Below are 26,255 nucleotides of genomic sequence, written 5' to 3'. Positions count from 1 at the left end.
GAAACCTGCCTTAGCACCCCTGGCTGTGCCACTGACCAGGAGCCGCCCAAGGTAAGCCCATTCCCCAATCCCCTGCCCCAGTCCTGAGCCCCACCCAAACCCAGAGCCTCCTCCTGCACCCTAAACCCCTCAATCCCAGCCCCACCCCAGAGCCTGCACCCCCAGCCAAGAGCCCTGACCCCTCCTGCACCCCATCCCCCTGCCCCACCCCAGAGCCCCCCCACACCCTGAACCTCTCATTCCCAGCCCCACCCCGCAGCCCTTATCTCACACCCCAACCCTCTGCCCCAGCCCTGAGCCCCTCCCAAACCCCTCATCCCCAGCTCTGTTGGGTCACGGGCATCAAAAATTTTCTTCAACTGGATCCCCAGAAAAGAAGTTTGAAAACCACTGGCTTACAGCCTAAATGGGAATTATGCATGTACTTAACTTAAGCACCCATTTACATTCTTTAATAAATAGGGCTGGGGAACTAATAGGAAAGAGAAACTAAAAAGAAAAGTTGAAAAGTCATTGGGTTCAATCCGCTCTGTTTAATAAGTCTGTATTTAATGTGAAAATACATATTTTCTACATGTTAGACCTGAAATGGCTCTGAACTAGCTGTTCTAGTCTAGTGCGTACATGGATAGCTTTTTTTTTAAATGCTCTTTACTTACCTAAGAGACTGGAATGGCTCTGAAGCTGTTCTTTTCTATTGGTAAAATATATTTCTGATTTTTTAAAATGCTTTTTATCTAGTCAATAAATCAGAGTACCTTCAAATGCTTAAGTATTTAGATCCTTTGAAGAAGTTTACCTAACATGCTACTGTCTCTCCTGTGTTTCGCAGTAGTTCTACACTTGCTGGCTCTAAACACTTGCACTATCAAACATTTTCAATTCTTCCTTTAAAAAAAAAGATGTCTCACTTGAATGTCACATTTTGAAACAGGAAAGCTAAAAATTCATATGAGGATTAGTAACGCTATATGTACTGTAGCAGTCTTCTAAATATGGGCCATATCATGCCACTCATATTTAAGTAAGTTATTCGTTTGTACTAATATCAATACCCAAGAAATGTTGGTGCAATCATAATGAAGGGAGAGGCTGAAGGTATTTTGATTGGAAGCCTCTTGGGGTAGAGACCATGTGTTTCATCTGTGTTTGTACAGCATATTTAAGAGGATGGAGAGGAAGTTAGAGGAGTTGAAGTTGTGGAGTTTCAGAACTTTGTGCCACATCCTCAGTTGGAAAAGTTAATGGAGCTATGCCAATTTACAGCAGAGGATCTGGCCCTCATTATCTGATTTCAGGGTGACTACTGGATGTCATCATTTTGTTTAGTGAATTGTGTACTTCAAAAGGCTGGAAGTGTAAGTTCAGGATGCCTACTTAGCCAAAGCTTATCTGAACCTCTTTGGTCTGCTGTAACAAGATTTCTTTCAAGATGTAGGTAGTTCCCATTTTTAGCATAGCCAGCAATATCATGTGAATGACTTTTGGTATTTTGCCACTTTCAGTTCTGGTCCTAGCTAAAACCCAAAAGTGCAAAGAAGTTCACAACAAGGGAGAATAATGGACATTACATACATGGGTCTTTACTAGGGAATGAGCGGCATCAACTGATTCAGCTGGGAACTGTAGAAATGGATTGTGCTATTCCTTAAGGTCCTTTTGGTCAGGCCAGCTGCCATTCCCGCAGAAGACTCAGTTGTATTAGGTGGAGTCGGGTCTGTTCTGGAAGCCCCCTATAAAGAGACTGTGAAAGGAAGCAGCCTGCAGAATCTGAGGGAGGGTGGTTTGGAGACTGATAGGCCCACATTCCAGAAACCACTGCCAGACATAGTAAAGGGATGTGGAGCAGCACCTAACTTCTGCTTTTGAACCCCAAAAGCAGAGATGTTTCTTCTTCAAGGTTTTGCATCTGGTTGGGTGATTCAGAGTTCCAGTGCTGCCAATCTCTATAGTTGCTGAGGTGCAAACTAGGAATATCCTAGTTTGACTTTCAAATTCTAAGTTTACAGAGTTGGCTGATAGAAAAAGTTTTTATATTACTTGTTCAGTGAGCTAATTTGATTTGGGGACCACTGAGAAAGAACAGTGGTGAACCCCACTATGCCCTTTTTACAGAATAACTTTTCAGGGTAGAACAAGAGTTCAGAATCTATTGCTTCTTTTTTCCTTCTCTCTCTCTCTCTCTGCTGTATCTTCCAGTAAACACTTTTATTGCTTGATCTGAGATAAATTGACTCTCACTGCTACAGTATATGGAAGGGGAATCATTGGGTGGCATTTTAGAACAGAATATTCTTTCTACCCTCTTTAAGGAAGACAGGAAAGGAGGCAATCTCTCTACTAGTCAGTTACATGAGGAATACTGCAATCTGTAATATGGAGCAGTGTCAAAGAAAGATCAGTAGGTATCATTTGATCTCAGAAAGGTAAAATAGCGTGCACAAACAGACATCACTACATACATGCAGATATAGGGGGCACGATTGTTCAGCCTGTGACAGATATGACACTATCCTGCAATATCCTGGGCAAATTCTTATGGAATTAAATTAAACCTTATTGCATTACTTTTAATACCGTTTGGGTCCATTGTATTGTGTACTGTTGTAGGATTGTATGGAACTTCTTTACTGGGGACAAGGATTAATACACTCTCTGGGAGATAATCTGAACTGCAAAAGACTAAGTTGAACACACAGCAGATATGATTAATCTTTTGGGACAATATGTGTGAAGTGGAATTCGTAGGATGTACAGGGGAGGAGGGAATGGCAACCCCCACCTAGGGACTCAGCCTTGGAAGCTTTGCACTGACAGTGGACCTTTTGTCTATTGAGCACCTGTTATATGAGGACAGTTTAAAGATCCAATCTGGATTCACCAGGGACCAACAGACAAAGAAAGAACTTTTGAATAAATGGCCTGATCTTAAGCTGATTCAGGACCTTCATTCTGATCCAGCAAACAGACAGAACCTCCGGTCTATGAAGAGCCCCAATCATTAAGGAAGGGTTGGAAGGACTGACACTAGCCAGAGCCCTTGTAGAATGGGCTGGGGGTGATCTTGAGAATGCATGTAGGTTCTTTTATTGTTTTAAATATGTTTTCTTTGTAATGCTTTTATCGGAGGGATAAAATAGGCTTCCTTAAAAAAAAACTGTATGTTGACTTATAACTGTAGCAATTACACTGTGTACTGTCTCTGAGGACAGAGCTGAAGGCCTGAGAGTAGATGCCTTTACTGAACTGCAAAGGGGAAACGGAGGTGCAGCTGCCCTGAGCTGTGACAGAGCCCTTATTCACATTGGTAAGCACTGAACTCAGGAAAGTATCTCCGTTCCTGTAAGCAGAACTCATGTAAGTGTTCACCAATGTGACCAGCACCACAGAGAGATATTATTTGTATTTAAATTCAGCGTTGTCCAGCCATGTTATTGTGCTGGTTGGATCTGAATCAGGTGCAGCAGCTCAGTCTCCATTAAGTTTTATTTCAGAATCACATTTTTAGCTATAGGAGGCCCAGGAGTAGTTTTACTCATGAAGTACAGTGGATCATGCTTGACCTTTGGGATTTTATTTGTAAAATTTCAAGCTCTCCGAACTAGTTAAAAGTAGGCCATCAAGAAAGGAAAGTATGCTCCCTTTGCCTGGGTTATACATTCCCTGCTAGATATATTAAACTCCACAGAGGGGGAATCAGAAAAAAGCTATTTTCCCCAATTTTCCATACTGCCTGTGGGAATCTAATTCAATTTCCACCCAAATTTAGCAGTGAAAACTAAGCAGTAAAGAATAAGGTTGAAGAGGCTTCTGTAAATCACTGGATTCTAAGGTACTGTACTAAGGTGCAGTAGGATTATTGAGCACAGGTTAAACTTCTTTTCCAGCCACAAAGCTACTTACAGATTTAAGAAGCTTAAAAAGCTGATCCAACATTAGTCCTTGCTTTGCAAATGAAAGAATAATATATCTCTATATATAAAGTTATATTTATTATTAGTGAAACCATTTTTTCTTTAGTTGTGGATGCAAACACTTTCTACCAAGAATTTCATGTTTAAGAGGAGAGATTCTAATACCTTAAGTGCATTCAGGCACGGGGACGGGGGGGGAAAAAAAACAGTGAAAAAACCATTTTATATCTATATCTATCTATCTATCAATAGATAGATAGATAGATATAAAATGAGATTAGATAGATAGATAGATATGACCCATTTTTCCAAGTGTATTTATAAAAATAGCCTGCATTTATTACAGATCTTTAAATATGGCTATTTTTTAATAATGGGTTATATGACCACGAAGGTCAAGTTCAGAACTGCTGGAGAAGGATGTAACACCATTGGCTTAATAGAAGTTGCACCTCTTACACCAGGTCTGAATTTGCCCCTGAGACATTCCTATGGCTCTGAAAATAGTGAATAGTCCAAATTGGCTTTTTAACTCAAATGGAGTACAGTAGTTCACTAGATCTGTCCTTATAGCAGATGACCACCAGGGTCATTTGCTGATTGCCAGTTGTCCTTAGTTGTTTTGAGTCTTTTAGCTCAGAACGTCCTCAGATTGACTGGTCCTGAAGTGAGCAGCGGCAGTGTAGATTGCAGGAATTATCTTGTTGCCTCTTTTATCTCTGTATTCCCCTGTTACTCTCCAAAAGTTATCTGTAAATTAGTCAGAGATGATTTTATTTCTTCACATTGTTACACAGTGCTGAGAGCGAGCACTTGAGCCGGCACTCTGGTCACTATTAGTACTAATTAGGTGCCTCTGGAAAAGGCCTAAGTGGACAGAGGTGTACCAGGACAGATTGGGGCTAGTGAGGCAATGAGCCAGTTAGCCCATTAACAGGGAAGCTTTATAAAAGGACACAGGAAGGTGGGTTTGGGGGGAAGAGAAATAGAGAGACAGAAGACTAGGAGAGCCTGACAAAGAGAGTCCTCAGAGTAGAGGTACCTTACTTCCCCTCCCCTTTTGGAGAAGGGGTTAAAAAGTTGAGATACAGTGTAAAGGTGTGGAGGCACTGCTATGTATTAGTGGAGGGATTAAAACACTGTAAATAAACAACACAATGGTGTTTACAAGCAAGAATGTCCCATGGGAATCAAGACTGGGGGGAAAAACAACTGAGGAGAGTTGGCAGTTTTTCAAAGGGACACTATTAAGGGCCCAAAAGCAAGCTATTCCGCTGGTTAGGAAAGAAAGAAAATGTGGCAAAAGATCACCTTGGCTTAACCACGAGATCTTCCATGATCTAAAAAATAAAAAGGAGTCATATAAAAAATGGAAACTAGGACAGATGACAAAGGATGAATATAGGCAAACAACACAGGAATGCAGGGGCAAGATTAGAAAGGCAAAGGCACAAAATGAGCTCAAACTAGCTACGGGAATAAAAGGAAACCAGAAGACTTTTTATCAATACATTAGAAGCAAGAGGAAGACCAAAGACAGGGTAGGCCCACTGCTTAGTGAAGAGGGAGAAACAGTAACAGGAAACTTGGAAATGGCAGAGATGCTTAATGACTTCTTTGTTTCGGTCTTCACTGAGAAGTCTGAAGGAATGCCTAACATAGTGAATGCTAATGGGAAGGGGGTAGGTTTAGCAGATAAAATAAAAAAAGAACAAGTTAAAAATCACTTAGAAAAGTTAGATGCCTGCAAGTCACCAGGGCCTGATGAAATGCATCCTAGAATACTGAAGGAGCTAATAGAGGAGGTATCTGAGCCTCTAGCTATTATCTTTGGAAAATCATGGGAGACGGGAGAGATTCCAGAAGACTGGAAAAGGGCAAATATAGTGCCCATCTATAAAAAGGGAAATAAAAACAACCCAGGAAACTACAGACCAGTTAGTTTAACTTCTGTGCCAGGAAAGATAATGGAGCAAGTAATTAAGGAAATCATCTGCAAACACTTGGAAGGTGGTGAGGTGATAGGAAACAGCCAGCATGGATTTGTAAAGAACAAATCATGTCAAACCAATCTGATAGGTTTCTTCGATAGGATAATGAGTCTTGTGGATAAGGTATGTAGTATACCTAGACTTCAGTAAGGCATTTGATACGGTCTCGCATGATATTCTTATCAATAAACTAGGCAAATACAATTTAGATGGGGCTACTATAAGGTGGGTGCATAACTGGCTGGATAACCATACTCAGAGAGTTGTTATTAATGGTTCCCAATCCTGCTGGAAAGGCATAACGAGTGGGGTTCCGCAGGGGTCTGTTTTGGGACCGGCTCTGTTCAATATCTTCATTAACGACTTAGATATTGGCATAGAAAGTACGCTTATTAAGTTTGCGGATGATACCAAACTGGGAGGGATTGCAACTGCTTTGGAGGACAGGGTCATAATTCAAAATGATCTGGACAAATTGGAGAAATGGTCTGAGTTAAACAGGATGAAATTTAACAAAGACAAATGCAAAGTGCTCCACTTAGGAAGAAAAAATCAGTTTCACACGTACAGAATGGGAAGAGACTGTCTAGGAAGGAGTATGGCAGAAAGGGATCTAGGGGTTATAGTGGACCACAAGCTAAATATGAGTCAACAGTGTGATGCTGTTGCAAAAAAAGCAAACGTGATTCTGGGATGTATTAACAGGTGTGTTTTGAGCAAGACACGAGAAGTCGTTCTTCCGCTCTACTCTGCGCTGGTTAGGCCTCAGCTGGAGTATTGTGTCCAGTTCTGGGCACTGCATTTCAAGAAAGATGTGAAGAAATTGGAAAGGATCCAGAGAAGAGCAACAAGAATAATTAAAGGTCTTGAGAACATGACCTATGAAGGAAGGCTGAAAGAATTGGGTTTGTTTAGTTTGGAAAAGAGAAGACTGAGAGGGGACATGATAGCAGTTTTCAGGTATCTAAAAGGGTGTCATAAGGAGGAGGGAGAAAACTTGTTTACCTTAGCCTCTAAGGATAGAGCAAGAAGCAATGGGCTTAAACTGCAGCAAGGGAGGTCTAGGTTGGACATTAGGAAAAAGTTCCTAACTGTCAGGGTGGTTAAACACTGGAATAAATTGCCTAGGGAGGTTGTGGAATCTCCATCTCTGGAGATATTTAAGAGTAGGTTAAATAAATGTCTATCAGGGATGGTCTAGACAGTATTTGGTCCTGCCATGCAGTCAGGGGACTGGACTCTATGACCTCTCGAGGTCCCTTCCAGTCCTAGAATCTATGAATCTATGAATGTCTTAAGGCAGCCAGTAGTCATGGAAAATATGGGAATGCGATATGCTGCCCCCATCACAACAGTAATATGCTCTATACTTTCATCCCTACAAAATCCCTTTTTAATAGCAAAGCGATGTAGACAGTGAGTAAACTTTGGAAATTAGGATGAGCCGTTTTTTACATGACATGGGAAATCCTATGGTTTAATGCATAATATTATTCAGTAGGCTGGTGAAGTTTCTGTGTATAAATGAACCACTGTCTGAAAAAGGAGGATAGCCTGCAGTTCAAAGTCCTCATCAAGGAGGTTAAATTGCTTGCTTGATCATCCATCCAGGCCTCAGTAGATGCAGTAGATACAGCCTCCTGCTTGATGGCAACACTTATAGTCATGTGTCAGGTATCATGGTTTCAATCCTTCAGAGTTCCCAAAGAAGTCCGATCCGTGGTGAAGGATCTGCCCTTTGAGGGAAATAGGTTGTTCAGTGAAAAGTCAAATGAGTCAAGGGCAACCCTAAACTCAAGGGCAACACTCTGCTCAATGGATATCTACACTCCAGTGCCACTGAGGAAATACCACAGATCTCAACCCAACAAGCGGCGACCAGCCCTTCAAACTTTTTATAATCAAAAGGGTTATGAGCCACCCAGGAAACAACAGACGGTGCAGCATGACAGGCAGGATGTCATCCCTTCACCCTCCTTCCAATCCCAGCTTTCCACTAGAAAACACTTTTGAGGGGACCTTCAGGAGCTGCAAATCAATCCCTCTACCACATCCCTCTGTTCAGAACTCCAGTACCTAATTTGGTGGCTGCCTAGCTCATTTATCCCAAACTTGGCATCTCATATCAACAGACAAAGAGGTTCTGGAGATCACTGATACTGGCTACACCACAGAATTTCTCTCTCTTTCCCCTCTCAACCCCTCTTTCTCTTGAAAGACCTCTCTGATGAAAGGAGGTTCCATCAAGAAGTAGTCTCCCTGTTCCATCTGGGAGTCATAGAACCAATATTCCTCAACACAGGGGAAAAGGATTTTACTTGAAATACTTTCTCATCAATTTTCCCATTCCATGATGACTGGTTACTGACTGGGAAATCTCATCGGGAGGCGTGGACATCAACTCTATAACTGCTCAATCTTCTGTGCTCATTGGGACTCTGCCTGTACAGCGTATTGGGGAACCCTGGACTCTATCAAGGCCAAGGCATACTTTTCTTAGGACAGGTTCCAATCCATGAAGGAGCTTGCTACTCACAGCTGGGTGAGCCCACGGATGTCAGTCCACTCATGTCTGATCTTTCTGGATCATGTGGCTTTCTGTACCAATGTGTGACACCGTTTACAAGACTTTGCCTTCATTGTCTATAGGCTTAGCTATGGAGAGTATACATGCCTAGCTGACAGAGTGCAGATAAACTAGTCTTGCTCCCCCACAGAGTGCAAGCTTCCCTCTTCTGGTAGGAGAACGGGGTGTATTTTGGGGGTCCCCTTTGTTCCTTCACTACCCAAGAAGAGACTGATCACTGACACTTCCTTGCTAAGGTGGAGCACCCATCAAGATAAGCATGTAGCAAAGCAGACATGGACTTCTCAAGAGTCTTGGATCTACCTAAAATTCCTGCAACTGTAAGCAGTCCATAAAGCCAGCAAATGATTCCCACCATTCATTCGAATCCTGCATGTCCAAGTCAAGTCAGACAACAGTGTTCTACATCAAAAAACAAGGGGGGAGCAAGATCCACCCCTCTTTGTATAGAAGCGGTAAATCTTTGGATACATCCATCCATGCATCTATATGCAACTCTTCTTGAACCAATTGACCCAGGACAAAGGCCCAGATCAGGCATTCCAATCTGGCATCCCTCTACCTAACAGCCTGGTGTTTGAAAGGGTGATGAATCTAGAAAGGACATGCTTAGAAGCAGTTCAGTCCATCCTTAATAATAGTAAGAAAGCACCCACAAGCAAGTATTACACAGTAAAGTGCAAAAAGTTTTCTATCTGATGTCAGCATTGTTGGATAACACCAGAGGATTCCAACATTCCTGTCATCTTGGAAAATCTCCTCTCCTTAAAGATTTCAGGTTTATCTTAGTTCCATATGAGTGCACTTAATGGCTGTAAGTGCCAGTCACCCTCCAGTTGACAACCATTCTATCTTCACCCATACTGTGACAGTCCATTTTCTAAAGAGTATCATTAGAACCCTTTCCCCAGTACTGAAACTCACCCTAACTTAGAACCACAGTCTAGTCCTATCAGAGTTAATGAAGACTCTGCTTGCACCTTAGCCACACATTCTTTAGTCAACCTATTGATGAAAATTCCCTTTCTGGTGACCAGCACGGCTGGGAGTCCTTATAGCTGGTCCGCCTTACATGGTCTTCCGTAGAAACAAAGTATCCCTGAAGTTACACCCAAAATTCACCCCCAGTGTGATTTCGGGACTCCATGTAAATCAGGCTATTCACTTATCTGTCATTTTCCCAAAACTACAGGCCTATACTGAGAATAAGAAGCTTCATTCTCTGGATGTCCTTCAAGAATTGGCATTCTACCTACAGAGAAATCTTTAGGCAATCACCTAGATTATATATATTCTTTGCAGAGCAAGGATGAAGCAATCTCATCCCAAAGATTGTCTACACAGATTTCAGGTTGCATCCAGCTCTATTACTAGTTAACAGAAACCCCTCCCGCAGAAGAGCTGAGGGCCCATTCATCTAGATCCTACTCTGCATCAGTAGCCTCCCTTTAAGAAGTCCCTCTCCAGGAAACTCTTTAACAGGTAGCTCTGTTCACACTTTCATGAGACATTATGCCCTGGTGCAAGCTTCTATCTTGTTTGCAACCTTGGCAGAGCAGTCCTCCATTCAGTGGTACAGCAGGGGTCTTCACACCCTCCTCCTCCTCCTCCTCAATAAATACTGCTTGTGAGTCACCCACAGTGAGACTCATAAGGTTACTTACCTTACAATAATTAGAGTTCTTCAGGACGTGTGGTGCCTATCTGTATTCTGCTACCTGCCCTCCAATCCCTCTGCTGCATACTTTATCCTAGGTTAATTCTCAGTAGAATGATACTGGAGAGGTGATTGGTCCATGTTGTCCCTTATGACCTAGCTAGTAGGAGAGAGGCACAGGTACAGACCAACAAACGCTGCTAGCAAGAATATTCCAGTCTCAGGTGCATGGAACATATGCATACCTACAATGGAATGCAGATAGGGACCACACATCTCGAAGAACTCCAATTACTATAAGGTAAGTTACCATTCTTTTCCATTGTTGTTAGAGTGAGTTTCCCACACAACACAACAGAGGAGAGGAAAATATAAAACAAAATTTAAAAAAGAACCCTGTAACTGTAAAATACAGAAAATAGCAGGAATTCAGGGGCAGATGTTTATCTGAAACTACTTTGAGCTTTTATTTAAAAAAAATATTGACAGTGTTCCTTTAAAATGATAGCCCATCTATACTCCATCTTCATCCATGACAGGGGGAAACTTGTTACGTCATTACAACATGAATTTCCAGCCTCGTCTACATTAGTGATTGTTGTACAAGATCAAAAAGCCCAATGTTGCTAACACTGGTGAAGTTGACCCATTGTTTGCAACCTTGGCAGCATTCATATAAATGGCTCTCCGACTCTGGCAGCCATCTTCAGCATGGTGTCAGCTCACCCTTTTCAGAGCAAGTGTAACCAGCAAGGTGCTGTAAATAGCTGCTGGAGCTGAAGAGTTGCCTATATGAGGACGCACAATGCTGCTAACACTCAGTCGTTTTGGTAAAAATTCCCTAATGTAGACAATGCCTCCAAAGCTTTAGCATAGTAGGATACTGTTTATATCCTGTCTACACTACATAAAGGAATTGTGTGGAAACTGGGTTCAGGAGTGTCTCTGTCATGGTTGGAGTTGTAGCATTAGAAGGGCTCTATACAGAATCCTGTTCAAGTTCGAGGTTAGCTGACAGAATACTTGGGGTGAAGAACTGGCTGATGCAGATCTATTTTATGCATGCTTCATTTTGCATAGCAAGTTGTTTTTAAGTTGATTTGTTAAACTTTGGCAATGACATCAAAGAATCCAAAAATGTGTTTAAGTGAGGAACATATGGCTTGTCATTAAAAATGTATCAAAGAGCCTCTCTCTCTTTTGTTGACATGAATGATCCCTCATGTGACCTCCAGTCTGCTGGTTGGCACTTACATGCAAGTGAATCAGCATGCTGTTAGCAATTACCTCAGTGATATTTACAGCATTTTAATGTCAGTTGTCTATATGTAAATAGAATTTGTGAGAAACTCAGGATGCCAAGGCTTCTTTCTCCCACTAAAGCAGAGCTATTCCTTGAACGCACCAGAATGCTTCCTACACCTTATATAACTGCCAAAAATATCATTTGTTTGAAATTGCTTTATGACAAAATAATGAGTCTGTCAAAGATGAGTGGTCAGAAAAACAATTTTGTTCTCCTACACAATTAGAGTGGAGTTTATAGTGTTGGACAGTGATATCAATCTCTGGCTATTCAGAATTAAATTTGCACATTGAAAAGAATTGTATTCTTGTGTATGCCCTAAACACGACATTTAGGCAGTAAACATTCTCACACGTTGGATTGGAAAGATGAAAATCAGCTGAGCTGTAGAAACATCAGGATGTAAGTTTCCAAATATAGATAAACGTTGTGGAGAGTTGGTATTCACTTTCACAGGCTCAGCTCTGACAAGGTGGCTGCCATAATGACCGATAAAGAGAGAGTTTGGAAAATTGCTTTGTCATCAGATGTAACAGACAGATGAAACCACTCCCTTTGGGCAGACAGCCAGTGTGGGGCCTCTCTCTCCCCCTTTTTCTTCTAATTGCTGGTGGAGCAGTCAATAGCTTATTGAAGGGTTATGAAGATGTGGGAAAGCATTAAACCTTGCCATAACCTCTTATTTTAAATATATGCAGTACGAGACTTATGTTTTGTCTTTAACATCTGCTTTATTCTTACATGGTGTACAGTGGGCTACTGAGTATATCCTCGTCCATTTGCAGCATTTTACCTACATTCTGATAGCTCCTCTGTTTGTTCGCTCTGCTCCTCCCCCCAACACACCCAAACAAATTGTTGTATGGTGTGCCAGACGTAGCTGGATTTCTTTATATAAAAAGTTATGTGCATATACAAAAGTTTGTGAAGCACTTCGGATTTCTTTGGACTTAAAAAAACTCTAGACATGAAATTTTATTATGATCATCTAACACTTGCTTTGTAAACAGGATGGGAAAAGACTTTCCAGTTTCTATTACGTCTTCACATATTCTGTCAACTGTATCTGTACAAATACTCATGAAGGAAGTAGGTCTGAGAAACACTTTCACCCTCCCTTCTCTCCTTCCAGCACTCAAGTCTTTCCTATTGCTCGTCTGTGAATTCCCTGCAGTTTATCAATGCATGCATCAAGAAATGCCCAGAACTAACTTCAGGATTCCAAGTGCAGTCTCACTAGAGCAATATAGAAAGAGAATATAGACCCCTTCTCCAGAATGTGATGTTTCTCTGTGTACAGCACACAACTTCACTGGCTTTTTTTTTTTTTTGGTAAGCATAATATATTGAAAACTCATGTCTAATGTGCTGTCCACTATTATATTTTGGTCTCTTAGTATTATTGCTATCTAGGTTTCACCCTCTCAATGAGTAGGGGCCTGTTTCTCACATTGGTTGTTACTCAGGAGTAACTCCACTGAAATCAGTGGGGTGACACTGGCATAAAGGAGAAGAGAATCAGACCTTATGTTTTTCAGATTATCTGACTCACAATTTATTATTTTTCTGCTAGTGTTTCTACTCTCTGGGTCAGGTTGTATGATTTCATTGATATTCACTACTCCCAAATTAGTATCCTCTTCAGATTTCATTTAGCACACAGTTTAGTCCCATTTCTAGATCATTAACAATGGTGTTCCAGAAGATCAGACTCAACACTGACATTATCCCTGCAATAGTACTTCATTAAAGATCTTTCCGCAGAGCAATACAATGCCATTAGTCTTTGGGTTTCTTTACGTTGCCCAACAGCATGGACTACAGGGGTGTGACCTGCAGTCGGCACAAAAGTGTTGTGTAGGCCTCTGTAGATCCTGTTAGCGCAAACTCAGAGATACCTAATTTGTTATAATGTATTCCAATTTCAAACAGGACTACATTAATGCAAACAACATACCTTGTAGTTCTTGTTAGCAGAGTCTACACAGAGCAGTTATAGCACAAAAGTTTAGCACAGCCACAGTTCACATCACAGTAGTTCACAATGTGGGGCTGGGTAGACAAGCCCTTTATCTTTTGTTTCTGGTACAGTTTTTCAGCTAGTTTTCCAATCATGTGAAAGTGTACCAGAAAGTATTTTCTACAATCCAAATATGCTATGCTTGCTTCATCCCCTTCATATTTATGGTATCATTGTGGCAGGAAAAGCAGTCAGTTTTTTCTTACATGATTTATTCTTTATAAACATATTGCTACTTATTGCAGTCATGATTCCTTTATCCTCTAGATGAGGTGGTGATCTTTTTCATGTGATAGTTGTTCCTGTATTTCACTTGGGCTATCCTCTGAGCACTAACTCATTTCTTCTTCTATTTCTTTGCCTTTCTCCTTTTCCTGAAAGCCTTAATTGTTTCTGAGTATTCATCTTTTTGACTCTCCCCTTTTATAATACCAGTTGTTGTTTTTTTAACCTCTGATCTTTAAGTAATCCTTCATGAAGTCACATTAGCCACTTCTTGTTCCTTGCAGTCTTCTTCAAGGGAACTGTAGACAGTTCTGTCTGAATAACTGTCATTTTCAGGATTCCTCAACATTGCCTACGCTTTATGTTTAATTATCAATGTTATCTGAATCACAGGTCTTTATGTCTGTCTCTGCTCTGCCCCCATATATTCACTCAGCCCCCTCAGCACTCTTGAGACAGTTTTCATTTCCAGTCATTCAACATTCAAATTTGTTACTGCTTCTGTAATCCAATTACAATCACTGATCCTAGAATTTTACTCTCTCTCTTCCTATTTTCTACTCTTCCCTTTTCCTGTAATCATTTGGTGCTTGTCTGAGATTTTCTTTCATATGTAGATGCTACATTATTATATTGTTATTTTGTGGGTGATTCTACCATGAGGGTTTTAAACACATGCACTGGACAAATTCTCAGCTGGTGTAAATCTGCATTTTTGTATCTGGCACCTATATATGTATTATGGCAGAGATTGTAATGCCACATATAGTTAAGGTTGCCCAACACTGTGCCGTGGGGGAGTTGGTCAGAGCTGGAGGCTTGTCGGAAAAGGAGGTGGTGAGCTAGAGTTGTAAGATGTGCAGTGAATGAGAAATAAGAATTTCAGGAAGAAAAAAGATGGTCTTATGGTTAGTGCAGTTGAATGCCGCACTCTCTTTGCCTCTGCCAGAGTTCCTGTGTGTGCTGGGAAAGTCACTTAAATTAAAATGTTCAGAGTTGCCCCATACTTATGTGTTACTTATTGCCTGGGTACCCAGTGTGAGATACTTAAGGCCAGATTTGCAGAAGTCCTGAGCACTCACAACTATAACTAAAATCAGTTGGAGCTGTGCCGTGAACATGTAAGTGCTATAAAAATGCTAAGTAGTCTGAAAAGTTAGTTCATAGGTAGGCTCAGATTGGCCACCCAACAATTAGTGGACACTTTTGACCTTAATATTTCTGGGCTTCAGTTCCCCATCTGTGAAATGGGGATAATAATACTTCTTTATCTCAGAGGAATGTTATGAAGGTAAATTCATTAGTGTCTGTGAAGCACTCAGATACTATGGAAAGAGCACCATAGAACTGTCCATGAGGAAATGCATAATTTTGTATTCAGTACAGGGGCTGGATGGTGTGTATTAAATAAGGCCTCATGACATACACTGAATGAGGTGGATAAAAGATATTAAATAACTGCTCATTCACTGAAAGAGGCAGGAATTTTGTGGAATAATAGTATGTCATTAAAGACTCTATCGTAATGCATGTACACAAAGGGGCCAAATTAAGGGTACACAGCATTTCCTATCTCTTGAATGCTTGACTTGGTAACCTAAACATTCTTTTAACATAGCAGTTTTGGATGTACTACATATATAGAGGATACCATCAAAGAAAGGTGCTAATGTTGTATGAAAAAAGGTCCCTTAAGCAAATTAGCACTACAAATAATTCACTGCATGCAGTATGTATATGCAGGACACAGCTCATAATTAAATACTGTTTGCTTAACAGTCTCTCTTCTTATTTTTTTTTCAGTCATGTTTAAAAAAAGATTTTTTTTGCAAATTTTAATTTAAAAGGTGTTGATTATATTTCCAGCTAGAGGGAGCATTGTTTAAATAACAAGCAGTTCACTCTGTCTCCTTTCTAACAGTGAGTAGAATGCATACAGCATCTTCTGTATTGCAAATTCTAGTGGCTTTTCTCCAGCTGCCACTTAAGGCAACTGCAAGTTTGTTTTACCCTGGGGATGTGTGTGTGTGTGTGGCCACTTGCTTCAGGTCATATTCCTTTTAAATGGAAGTCAGCTTGGCAGCTGTTAATTTGCACTTGTTAAAAATCTTGGCTATTCCATGTGCTGCTTTGCTCTAATTACTGGGCACTGTATGGAACAGGTAACAAATGCCCACATGAGAACCTTTTAAATCACTGGATTTATAATCATTAGGAAAACAAAGAACCAAAGTTGCTAAATACTAGTTTCCTTTCCAGGGCCAATAACAAGGAGATTTTACCCATTTCTGACATCTACTGGAAAGAAATAACGATGCCTTAGTGTCTCTGAAACTAGCTTTTTCCATTCCTGAAAATACCAACGATTTTAAAAACAATGTAGTTCAAATTCTAATTCATGTAATGGTTTTTATAAGAATTGCGGTTAGTTTATTTCCCATTTTGAAAAAAACACTTCTACCAAATTATTTTTTCTGCCCTTCAGGTGCTATAATTTTGTCAAATTAATTGTCCTTTCTGAGCAATTGGACAGTGCTTAGTACAATACAAAGTAATAACTTCAACAAGTAAGTTGGCTTCTACAATTTTACATTCAAATATGATGTGGGTAACATATTTTTGTGGATATTGCATATCCGTTGGTACCTGCTATATATCTCTATCTTATCCACAGCCATAAAAACAGGACCTTAGCAAAAGTTTTCCAAACATATGTAATGCAGTACTTCTTGTTTTGTGTAAACATTTTCTTTCAGAGTAATTGGGCTTATTTCCTGGAGACTTTCTGATTACTAATTTATCATCCACTGAATCTGTGTTTCAGAACCTGGGAATTCACACTAGCTCTCTGAGAACATTTTTTCTGGCATCTCTGGTATATTTAAAGCACCATTTTATTGGTTGTATGTATAAAAAAATACATCTAAAAATGTTTGCATTTACTGTATAACCGTTCCTTATTAATAAAGAATGGGTATTGTAGAGTACATTTAATGGAAAACCTGTGCTTGAGATGTGACTCTCATCTCACTTTGGGCCAGATCCTGCAAAGATTGAAGCACATGACTAATTTTATCCATGTGACTAGTCCCACTGAACTCTTTGCAGGATGATAGACCAATGAAAATTAGAAGTAACTCCATTGATTTCAGTGGAACTACACCAGTGTAAAAATGGTGTAAATAAGAGGAGATCGGCCCCTTGGAGTTCAGGTGAAGCTATTATTGTCAAAATGCTGCCAAACAGCAGGATTCCATAATGTGGCATTTATGCATGAAACCAATTTAAGCTAGATAGATTTCTTTGGAGACATGTTAAAACAATAACACCGCAAAGTTAGAGAGAAATATATTGGTTGCCATAAGGAGTATTTTAGTAGGATCTTAGTAGTCTGACATCAGATGTCAACTTGACATAACACCCTATCTTTTCTCTGATAGGTGCAAGTGTAACCTTCATGCCACTGGCTGTAAAGAAGAAAACAAAAAATTGTTTTGTGAATGTGAGCACAATACTACGGGCCCAGACTGCGGGAAATGCAAGAAGAATTATCAGGGTCGACCTTGGAGTCCTGGCTCATATCTGCCTATTCCTAAGGGCACAGCAAATATCTGTGAGTAGTTTTGTACAACAAGGCACTATACATCAATATAATTATAATTCTGGTCCATATATTGATTGTGAGGGGAGAAAAATAGTGCTAGCCAAAGTTTGTCATTTATTTGGGATCCAAATGTGAAACAAATCGATGTCTATAATTTGATGGAAAGATAAAAATATTTAATTCCAAGTCTGGATTAAACTCTGCCCTCATATGCATGTAAACAACTCTGCATGAGAACGGTGTGTTTGCGTTCCAGGGCAGAACTTGGCCCCCTACAATAAAATTAAGTGCTATCGGGGTGGCGGAAGCACCCTAAAAGTGGGGGGCACTGGCGCCCGAACCGTGGCCCCCATCAACTGAGGCCCTGTGCCCTGCTCATTCTTCTCCACAAGACTCTGCCCCCCCACTCACTCTTCTCCCCCTACTACCTCCCTCACTTTCCCCCCACACACTATCTCCCTCATGGCCAGTAAAAAGTGGGGGGGCATGGCCTTCTGGTCCCTCCCTGTACCACACTGCGGATCTTTGTTGCATGTTCTCCACTATGTTTCCACGCATGGAATTTTCATTAGAGATCATGTGAAGGGTAGGAGATCCACAGTGCAAACTGGAGAAAATTTTTCCCTAAATATGTAGAAAATAATTGAAATGTCAGGGTTGGAGATTTTGGATTGTTGTTGTGTTGTGAATGGGGCAGATGTTTTCATAAATAAATTTCTTCAAAAATTTTGATGCAAACATGGATATGATAAGATAAGTATGCCATAGTATGGTGCAATTTGAAGGTCACAACTTTATTGAAAATCCTTAACCAATGAGGACCACTCCCCAAACTACCCATCAGGACTGTATCAGTGCAGATTCCAGCCGGGAACCAATGTCCCCGCTACTACAATCCTGGATGGCATGAGGGCAATAACGCTTTACATGAATCCCTGCCCAGGGATTCGGGGTGGAAGCCAAAGCCGCAGACTATTCTCCTCCTTCACATAGGAAGTAAGAGAGATGAGATAAGGGGAACATTATACATTGTGTGAGACATGGTGGAAGAGTACCCACTTATGGTGCATCATTGTGCTCTTGGCCCATGGGTTATAGGGACCTCACATTGGACCCACTTCCTCCACCCAGCAGTGAGGGGGGGAAGGGCTGGGTATTCCCATTGCCTACAGACCCATAAAAATGCACCCTGGCTCGTGAGGTCAGCCTTTTTTTAAGGTTAAACTTCAGACCAAGTCTTTGTGACCTTGGTGGGTATAATAATAGGTTTTAAACACTGTGAAGGAAAATTTCAGATTTTGAGCTATATTCTCTGCTTTGATCCAGATTCATTTATACACATGCAACCTCTTTGATTTGTGTGGGATTGCCAGGATATAGGCAGTGAAGGCAGAATGTGACCAGTTGTGTCTGTATATTTCTAGCTCAACACTAGCATAATTGCCAGTGTAAGATGCTTAACCACCATTACGATACAACTTTATAGGCCATCTACTCCTATTTGCTTGATGTTATTGAGAGTCATGTGCACAGACTGTAGACAGGATATGGAGAAAAGGGGCATGAAAACAAAAATACAGGCATCTATTCTCCTATTTATGCATTCTGGAAATATACAATAATTCAGTTTCCTCTAATTCAAGTTATGCACCTAAATCCCTATGAGGAAAAGAAATAAACAAAATCATCAAACCTTTTGGATATCACTTACTAGCTGCTTTAGAAAAAAGGCTGGCATTTTGCCCCGATTAAAAGCAAAAGGCTGGTTTTAGAATATAACCATTCACTGAAAAATTATTTAGAAGAAATAGAGTTATGTAGTGCAGTTGAATGAAAAGTTTAAAAATCAGCAGCAATGTGCAATGCTTCAAATGTTATCTAACACTTCAAAACAGCAGCAGGGAGGAATCAAAACTCAAAAATGAATATCACAGGAAGCAGGACCTTATCAAGTTAAACCTGAGAGTAATAGACCAAGTAACAAACCATGAAGTGTGAGGCATGAAATTATGAAAAATTCTTACCAGGTAGAAAAAATGAACCTTCAAAAAGAAAAGGGGAGGGGTACTTTGTAAGAGTATTCTCATTTTTCCATGTTGTAGAAAAAGTGATTGTCTAACTATGTCCGGCAAAATTTTGAGAGCCACTGTTTTTGATCACACGCTCTCTACAGGCTTCATTCAGCATCCCAACTCCAAAATAAACTTGCTGTGCTTGAGTCTAGGGGTAAAATACATCGGTGTGTGAAATCAATGTTCCCTCTACCTCCATATTTGCTGTGCCGTTTATGTAATCGTACGTCAACTGAGCATGTGCCAGCAAAACAATGGCATTGTCACTTGGTATAGATTACTGACTGGCGCTGGTTGGAGAAACTTTAATGGAATCATATTCCATCAGAATGTGCAGTTACATCAAAATGCTTCTTGAAATTGGGTCAAATTTCCCCCAATTTTATTTGGGGAAAAAAAAAAAGTCCCAAAAATTCCAACAGAAACAGGTGTCAAAAAATCCTGTGCTGACATTTTCTGAACAAAACATTTGCATCTTTTGTTTTGATTTTTTTTATTTTGAATTATTAGTATATAATACAAAATTTAAAAGTTAAAATTGAAATGAAATGTTTTGAAGGGCTAGAAATGAAAAAAATGGAATTTTCCTTCGAAGAGAATTTCAATTTTTTTTAATCTTTGCTCCAATTTGGAACAAATGCAAAGTTGAAAATCTCTAAATCCATCATGAAATAAAACTTCTGTCCTTCACTTAGCTCTACTGCTGAAACCATCACAGCCAGCTTTTGTTCATGAAACTTAATAGATCAGTCTACCATAATCTGAATTTTGGGATAATCCTGTTTTCTATGTTCTTAATTATCATCAACTGGGTTTTTTTCTTGACTGTGCAAAATATTTCCCCTCTTTGCTTTTGTTCCTTGTGAAAGGGCATTGGTTAGTCCATCACTTACTGGAATGACTGATAACTCTGTATTTACTGCTGCTTAACATTTCGAGTTCCATCCTGTTTACTCTTTTGTGTCTCCTGATGCTGTCACATGCCATAGTCAGTTTTGTTATGCAACATGTTTTGACACTCCAAGTGATCTTACCAGATTTCCCACGTGCCTGCTATAGAATAGCTTTTCTAGTCAGCAGCCACAAACGTCTGACAGCATTGGTCTTTTCTTTCTCCAATTGTTTAGGTTTTCTTTCACATTCAGGTGTTACCTACTTTGCTCAGTTGAATAATGGTATCTAAGATTATTTTGGGTCCTAGCCACCAAAATTTATCCCATCAGTGAATAAACTGCACCAAACAGTCTGGACACTTCAGAATTACACATCTCCCTACTTCTGCCAGTCCTTCTCCCAGGCCATAGTGTCACATGAAATGAGGGATTGATCAGGACAACATGGACCTAGGTTCCTTCCCAGGCAACAGCCAGCCATAAGCAGCTTGCTAAATTACATCTGCACTGGGACTCTCTCTGACAATAGGACCTGGATGTCAGCAATACTGCCTTAATCCTTCTCTGCCTCATAACTCTTTTTACTTGCAATGTGGCACAGCTGTCACAGAGAGGGGTTTTGGCAGAAGATATGACACTTGAGATAGTATGCTGATTTCTCATCCAAACTCATCTCTTTTGGCACCCATTCCTATTAAAATGTGATGATATAGTGCCATTTTAATGGAGTGATATGAGTGAAAGGGGCCAAGAGTTTGTATATTAGCAGGATTCCTAGTCATGTCCCTAAATAGCTACCCATCTTGTTCATGCATGCCCACAATTAGAGCGAGATCCCATCCCTATTCCTTGTCAAAGCTAAATTAGCTTCACGAAGTTAGTATTTGAGGTTGGCTCAAGTGACTGGAAGTAGCTTTCTAAAGAGATCCTACTTCGATCTGTAGGTAGGAAGAAGCCTTTGTGGTATGATACTGATATGAAGTATGGGAACCTGCTTGAAGAGCAGTGTTGTACAATGATGATAGATCCATGATAGGCAGGAAAGATGAGATAAGTGGGGTAAAATGTTACAAAATAGAAATGCTTCCTGTTATTCTCAGCATGTACAACTTACTGAACTTGGCTAGCTCATGAGGACTTAGAGCAGGTAGTAAGCCACAGAGAGAAGTTGGAAGACCTGATGAAGGGAAAAGAAAAGAAAATAAATTGCAGTGTATTTGAGCTGGGGAATTCAGGGAAAGAGAAATGTCAGGATAAACTGCAGTTGATAAACTGTCTTCCCTCATATTAGACATCAACTTTAGTGGTTAATAAAAGGTTCCAGATTCACACTTGAAAAACAATACACTGTAGGTAACATTTGCTATATTTTTTAAAAGTGTGACTTGCAAAATTATTCTAATGCACTGTTCCCTCTCCACTAAGCCTTTGCAGTTGTTTTTGATAGTTATAGTGACACCTACTGCTGGGAGATGGAATACTTCAGTTTCCCTGACTGACTTGAAACAAATCTGTTTACATAGGGTAAAATAAACTGCAGCACTAAACAGTCACTAAATTCTAGCATAAGAAAGCCAGGTAACTGTTGCACAAATTATTAAGAGTCCGAGAATGGATTGTGTTTTATTTGTGGCTTCCAAAAGTTCTTCATGCATTGTGCTTTCTTAGAAATAAAGTATGCCCAGGCATAAAGTATGCCTCTACACACCCAAAACTCCCATTAACCTCAGTAGGAGCTTCCTACATATAGAGACTGAAAGACTGGGCCTGAGAGACTGAATCATCAAGGGAAAAGGGCTTATGTTTTAAAACAGGGGCAGGCAAATTTTTTGGCCTGAGGGCCGCATCGGGTTTCACAAATTGTATGGAGGGCCAGTTAGGGGAGGGGGTCGTGGCCTGGCCCCCACCTCTTATCTGCCCCCCCATCCCCGGGACTCCTGCCCCATCCAACCCCCCCTATTCCCTGATGGCTCCATCCACACACCCCCTCTCCCTGTCCGCCCCTGGACTCCCACCACCCCATCCAACCCCTCCTCTCATTCCTGACAGCCCCCCCGGACCCCTGCCCCCATTCAATTCCCTGTTCCCCCCCGACCCCTATCCACACTCCCACACCCTGACCACCACCCTGAACTCCCCTGCCCTCTATCCAACCCCCCCCTTGCCCCCTTACTGTGCTGCCTGGAGCACCGGTGGCTGGCAGCGCTACAGCCACGCCGCCCGGCTGGAGCCAGCCACACCGCTGCCGCCACGCAGCTCAGAGCACTGGGTCAGGACCGGCTCTGCAGCTGCGCTGCCCCAAGAGCTCACAGCCACGCCGCCCAGAGTATTGCACCGGCGGGGGAGCGAGCTGAGGCTGAGGGGGAGGGAGGACAATGGGGCGAGCCTCCCGGACCAGGGCCGGATGGTCCTGCAGGCCGTAGTCAGCCCACCTCTGTTTTAAAATACTGATCAAATATTTTCTCATGCCTGTTCAAATGAAATAGAGACACATTTCTAGTGATATTCCTTGGAGGAGCATGAACACAAAATAAGTGATAATCTTCACATACACCATTCTCTTGCAGTGAATTAAAAAATTGTGACTTTCTAAAGCAAACAAATGCAATTTTTACAGTAGCAGGAGTTCTAGGGCTATTACAGGGAAACACATAAGCCAGGTTTCCTGAGAAACGTATGTTTTGCTGTGTGTAGTCCTCTGGCTCAATAGAAATTTGAAAACACATGATCATAACTAATCAGTCCCCTTGGAGGATTAGAAGAGGCAAGTTTCTTACAGCATCTCAGGATTTTCAATCACTAGGAAATTTAGAGCTTCTACAATTGATGCTGAAGTTATGATGCTGTAATCATACCTCCACAGGGGATTTGAAAAAGGAAAAAAGACTCACTGCCAGGTCATGCTGCAGTACAGATATTCTAGCAAAGCATCAGATGCGGAACTTAACAGCCCTGAACTGACTCCTTGGTACAGGATCCAAATTTAATTCACCTCCAGGTGTTAAAACATGCACTGTGGAATGCTCCAATAACAGGAAAACATCCTTTTCAAGAAAGATTCTGATATAGTTAATAATCAGCAGTTACTATCAATCCATCTTTGAAAACAATTGTTTATTGGCTGATATATACTTTATACAAACCTGCAAAAGAATTCTAAAATTTATTTTCTGTGTGAGCATCTGATTTTATTAAATTTCTTTACTGTGTAGCTAAAAAAAGTTAAGTATAATTTTCCTTCGATAGGCAATAGAGAAAAATTTGAGATTTCATAAAAATCAGATGAGTGATAATTGGAGAAATCCAAGTTATAAGCCTTTAAAAGGAAAACTCCAGATATTTTCTATCAAATATTGTGTGTATATGTATATATATTTACAGTGAATTTGCTTCTAACAGGTCAAATCTAAAAATATAGATATTACTAGAGAGCTATCTGTGGCAGTACATGGTTCTGAGCTTTACTTATGGAGGTTGCTAATTTCCCTGTGATCAGATTAACTGACAGAGAGAATCTCTTTCCCATTGATTTCAGAGGGGAAAGCATTCAGATATGAACACTGTATTTAGTTAAATTTAAATGCATTTTAAAGCGGTGTATAGGAAAATGCAGTTTTGTTATAAATTAACTTGGTTTTGTTTACTTTTTATATTTAGATGAGGAGTGGGAGTTCTATATCAAGATAGATAATGGGTCTGATTCTCCATCACTCTACAGCCTATTTGCACCATTCCACTGGTGTAAAGGGGCCAGAATCCCCATTAATCAGACCAACTAAACATTCTCCCAGTGACACAGAAGCTTTAGGCCAGACTCTCCCCAGAAGCCCTGCCATGGCAATCATGCATCTGAAGAAGTGGGCTGTAGTCCACGAAAGTTTATGCTCTAATAAATTTGTTAGTCTCCAAGGTGCCACAAGTACTCCTGTTCTTCTTTTTGCGGATACAGACTAACACGGCTGCTACTCTGAAACCTGCCATGGCAATGTGGTTGTCTCTCCACTCCAGTTATTCCTGGATGCCAGAATGGCCCATTAGTGCCACAGACAGGTGCATAGTAGAGCAGCCATAAGGTGCAAACTCCTACATGACCCCAGGATCAGCCAAAAAAAAAAAAAAAGGTACCTTAAACTTTCCTTTTGCTCATCACCTTAAGTGCTTGCAGCAAGCACAGCTCAACCAGAAAATCAAGTCTAATATATGCCTCCAGAACTCCTGACAATTGATGTTACCATAAAGCAGGGGTTCTCAAACTTCACTGCACTGCGACTCTCTTCTGAAAACAGAAATTACTACAGGAGCCCAGTGCACTGTGTTACTCTGAAACAGTTAATATTTTAAATAAAAAAATGCACTACAAGACCATATCTACAAAAAAAGTAGCCACTAAATATTTAAATTCACAAGACAATCTTTATATCCAGCAGTAAAAAATAAATATGTACCTCAGGGGACGGGTATGCTTGTATTGATGAACACAAATCCTCGAAGGGGGCTCTGTGTGGCTGAGATAAAGACAGAGGTCATCTTCAACGGTGAGACAGGCCCTGTATTTGTTTTTCAGTAAGGTCAGTGCTAAAAAGCCAGCTACACTCAGGTAGGTGGACGAAAATGGCCTAAGCGCTTTCAGTGCTGCAAATGGCAGCTCTGGATATTCTTCTCACACAGAAATCCAGTAGTTAGCAAGAGGTTGTTCGGAAATCCCAGCATCAATGTCTCATCACAGGAAAGGTCCATTAACATTTCTTTCACTGTAAGTGACATAACAGCACTTCTACATTAAAGGGATTTCTAATCCACACCTCTGTTTTCTGATCCTTTTCAGGGAAGTACTCCTGAAACTGTAGTTTAAGGCTTTCCAGGTGGCTGATGATAATGGGTTGCAAGTCATGCTTTGGCAAGGCATTTTCATCCAAAAAGTCATCCAGTAAAAAACCCCTTCAAAATTGCCAGTATCCACACACATACCATAAGGAAAGTTTCTTGCTCCAGCTTTCAATTTTGTCAGAGAGAGAAGTGAGGTATTGAACTCATTTAGGCATTCAAAAATGTCTGCCAGGTAAGCCAGCAAAGCAAGCCACTTAGTATCTGCAAACTTTTCAGCCAGCAGGGAATCTTCATCTGAACTCAAACAAACATTTGAAAACCTTTCCCCGAGACAGCCACCAAACTTTTCTGTGATGAAGTAACTGATGGTGCTCAACTCCCATCTCACCACACAAAGCTCCAAACAGATATACACTTGTTGAGCTGCTCTTGATTAAGTTGACTGTGCGAACAGCTTCATCATGAACTTGTTTTAGAACAGTTGGCTTTTTGTTGTTGTTGTAACTAGGGCTTGCCTGTGTATAAAACGGTGCATCCAAACTGCTTGCGGTGCAACAGCCTGCACTCGGGTGACTGGCCCACTGTTTTTTCCAGTTATTGCAGAAATACTGTCACTGCCAATTCCTACACAGCACTGCCATTCCAAGCCAGAACCAGAAACAAAAGCATCGAAAAGTGCAAAGAGCTGTTCCCATGTAGCACGCTGTAGTAATGGCCGGCAGAACAGAAATTCCTCTTGGAGTTTTTCATCGTTCTCAAATTTTACATATGTCAGCACCTGAACAGTCCCCGACACATCTGTTGTTTCATCAAGTTGAATGGGGAAAAAAAGAACTTTGCTTGATTTTGGCAATCACTTAGTCACATCATTTTCCATACTGTGAATACACCTGGCAATAGTGTCATTAGACAGGGGAATTGAATCAAGTTGAGTCGCAGCACCTTGCCCCAATATAATCAAATCATTCCTTGGCACATGGCAGAAAACAAGCTTCTTCAGTAGAGTGTGGTTTCCCAGTTTTACCTATCCAGTATGACACAGCAGAAGATGCCTCAAGGGCTCTCTCATTTGTTGTAGCTCCCAAACTCAGTACTCTCTTCTGGCCCTGTAGCTCTCTCAGCTTTTGCTGAAGAAAAAAAGAAATCAAGTAGTTTTGTT

General features: G+C 40.8%; 1 protein-coding gene across 4 annotated transcripts in view; it reads left to right on the top strand.

The window, feature by feature from the left end:
- Positions 1-26,255, top strand: part of NTNG1 (netrin G1) — a 234,529-nt gene that overhangs the window by 133,961 nt on the left and 74,313 nt on the right. For all 4 annotated transcript variants that reach the window (XM_054038089.1, XM_054038086.1, XM_054038087.1 and 1 more), the window contains exon 4: positions 17,141-17,313. In XM_054038089.1, coding sequence (XP_053894064.1) covers positions 17,141-17,313 — 173 coding nt within the window. The remainder of the gene's footprint in view (positions 1-17,140; positions 17,314-26,255) is intronic.

Source organism: Malaclemys terrapin, chromosome 8 (assembly GCF_027887155.1).
Source record: "Malaclemys terrapin pileata isolate rMalTer1 chromosome 8, rMalTer1.hap1, whole genome shotgun sequence".
In the NCBI taxonomy this organism is placed as follows: domain Eukaryota; kingdom Metazoa; phylum Chordata; order Testudines; family Emydidae; genus Malaclemys; species Malaclemys terrapin.
The sequence above is the reverse complement of the archived record's forward strand: the minus strand, read 5'-3'. Positions and strand labels throughout refer to the sequence as shown.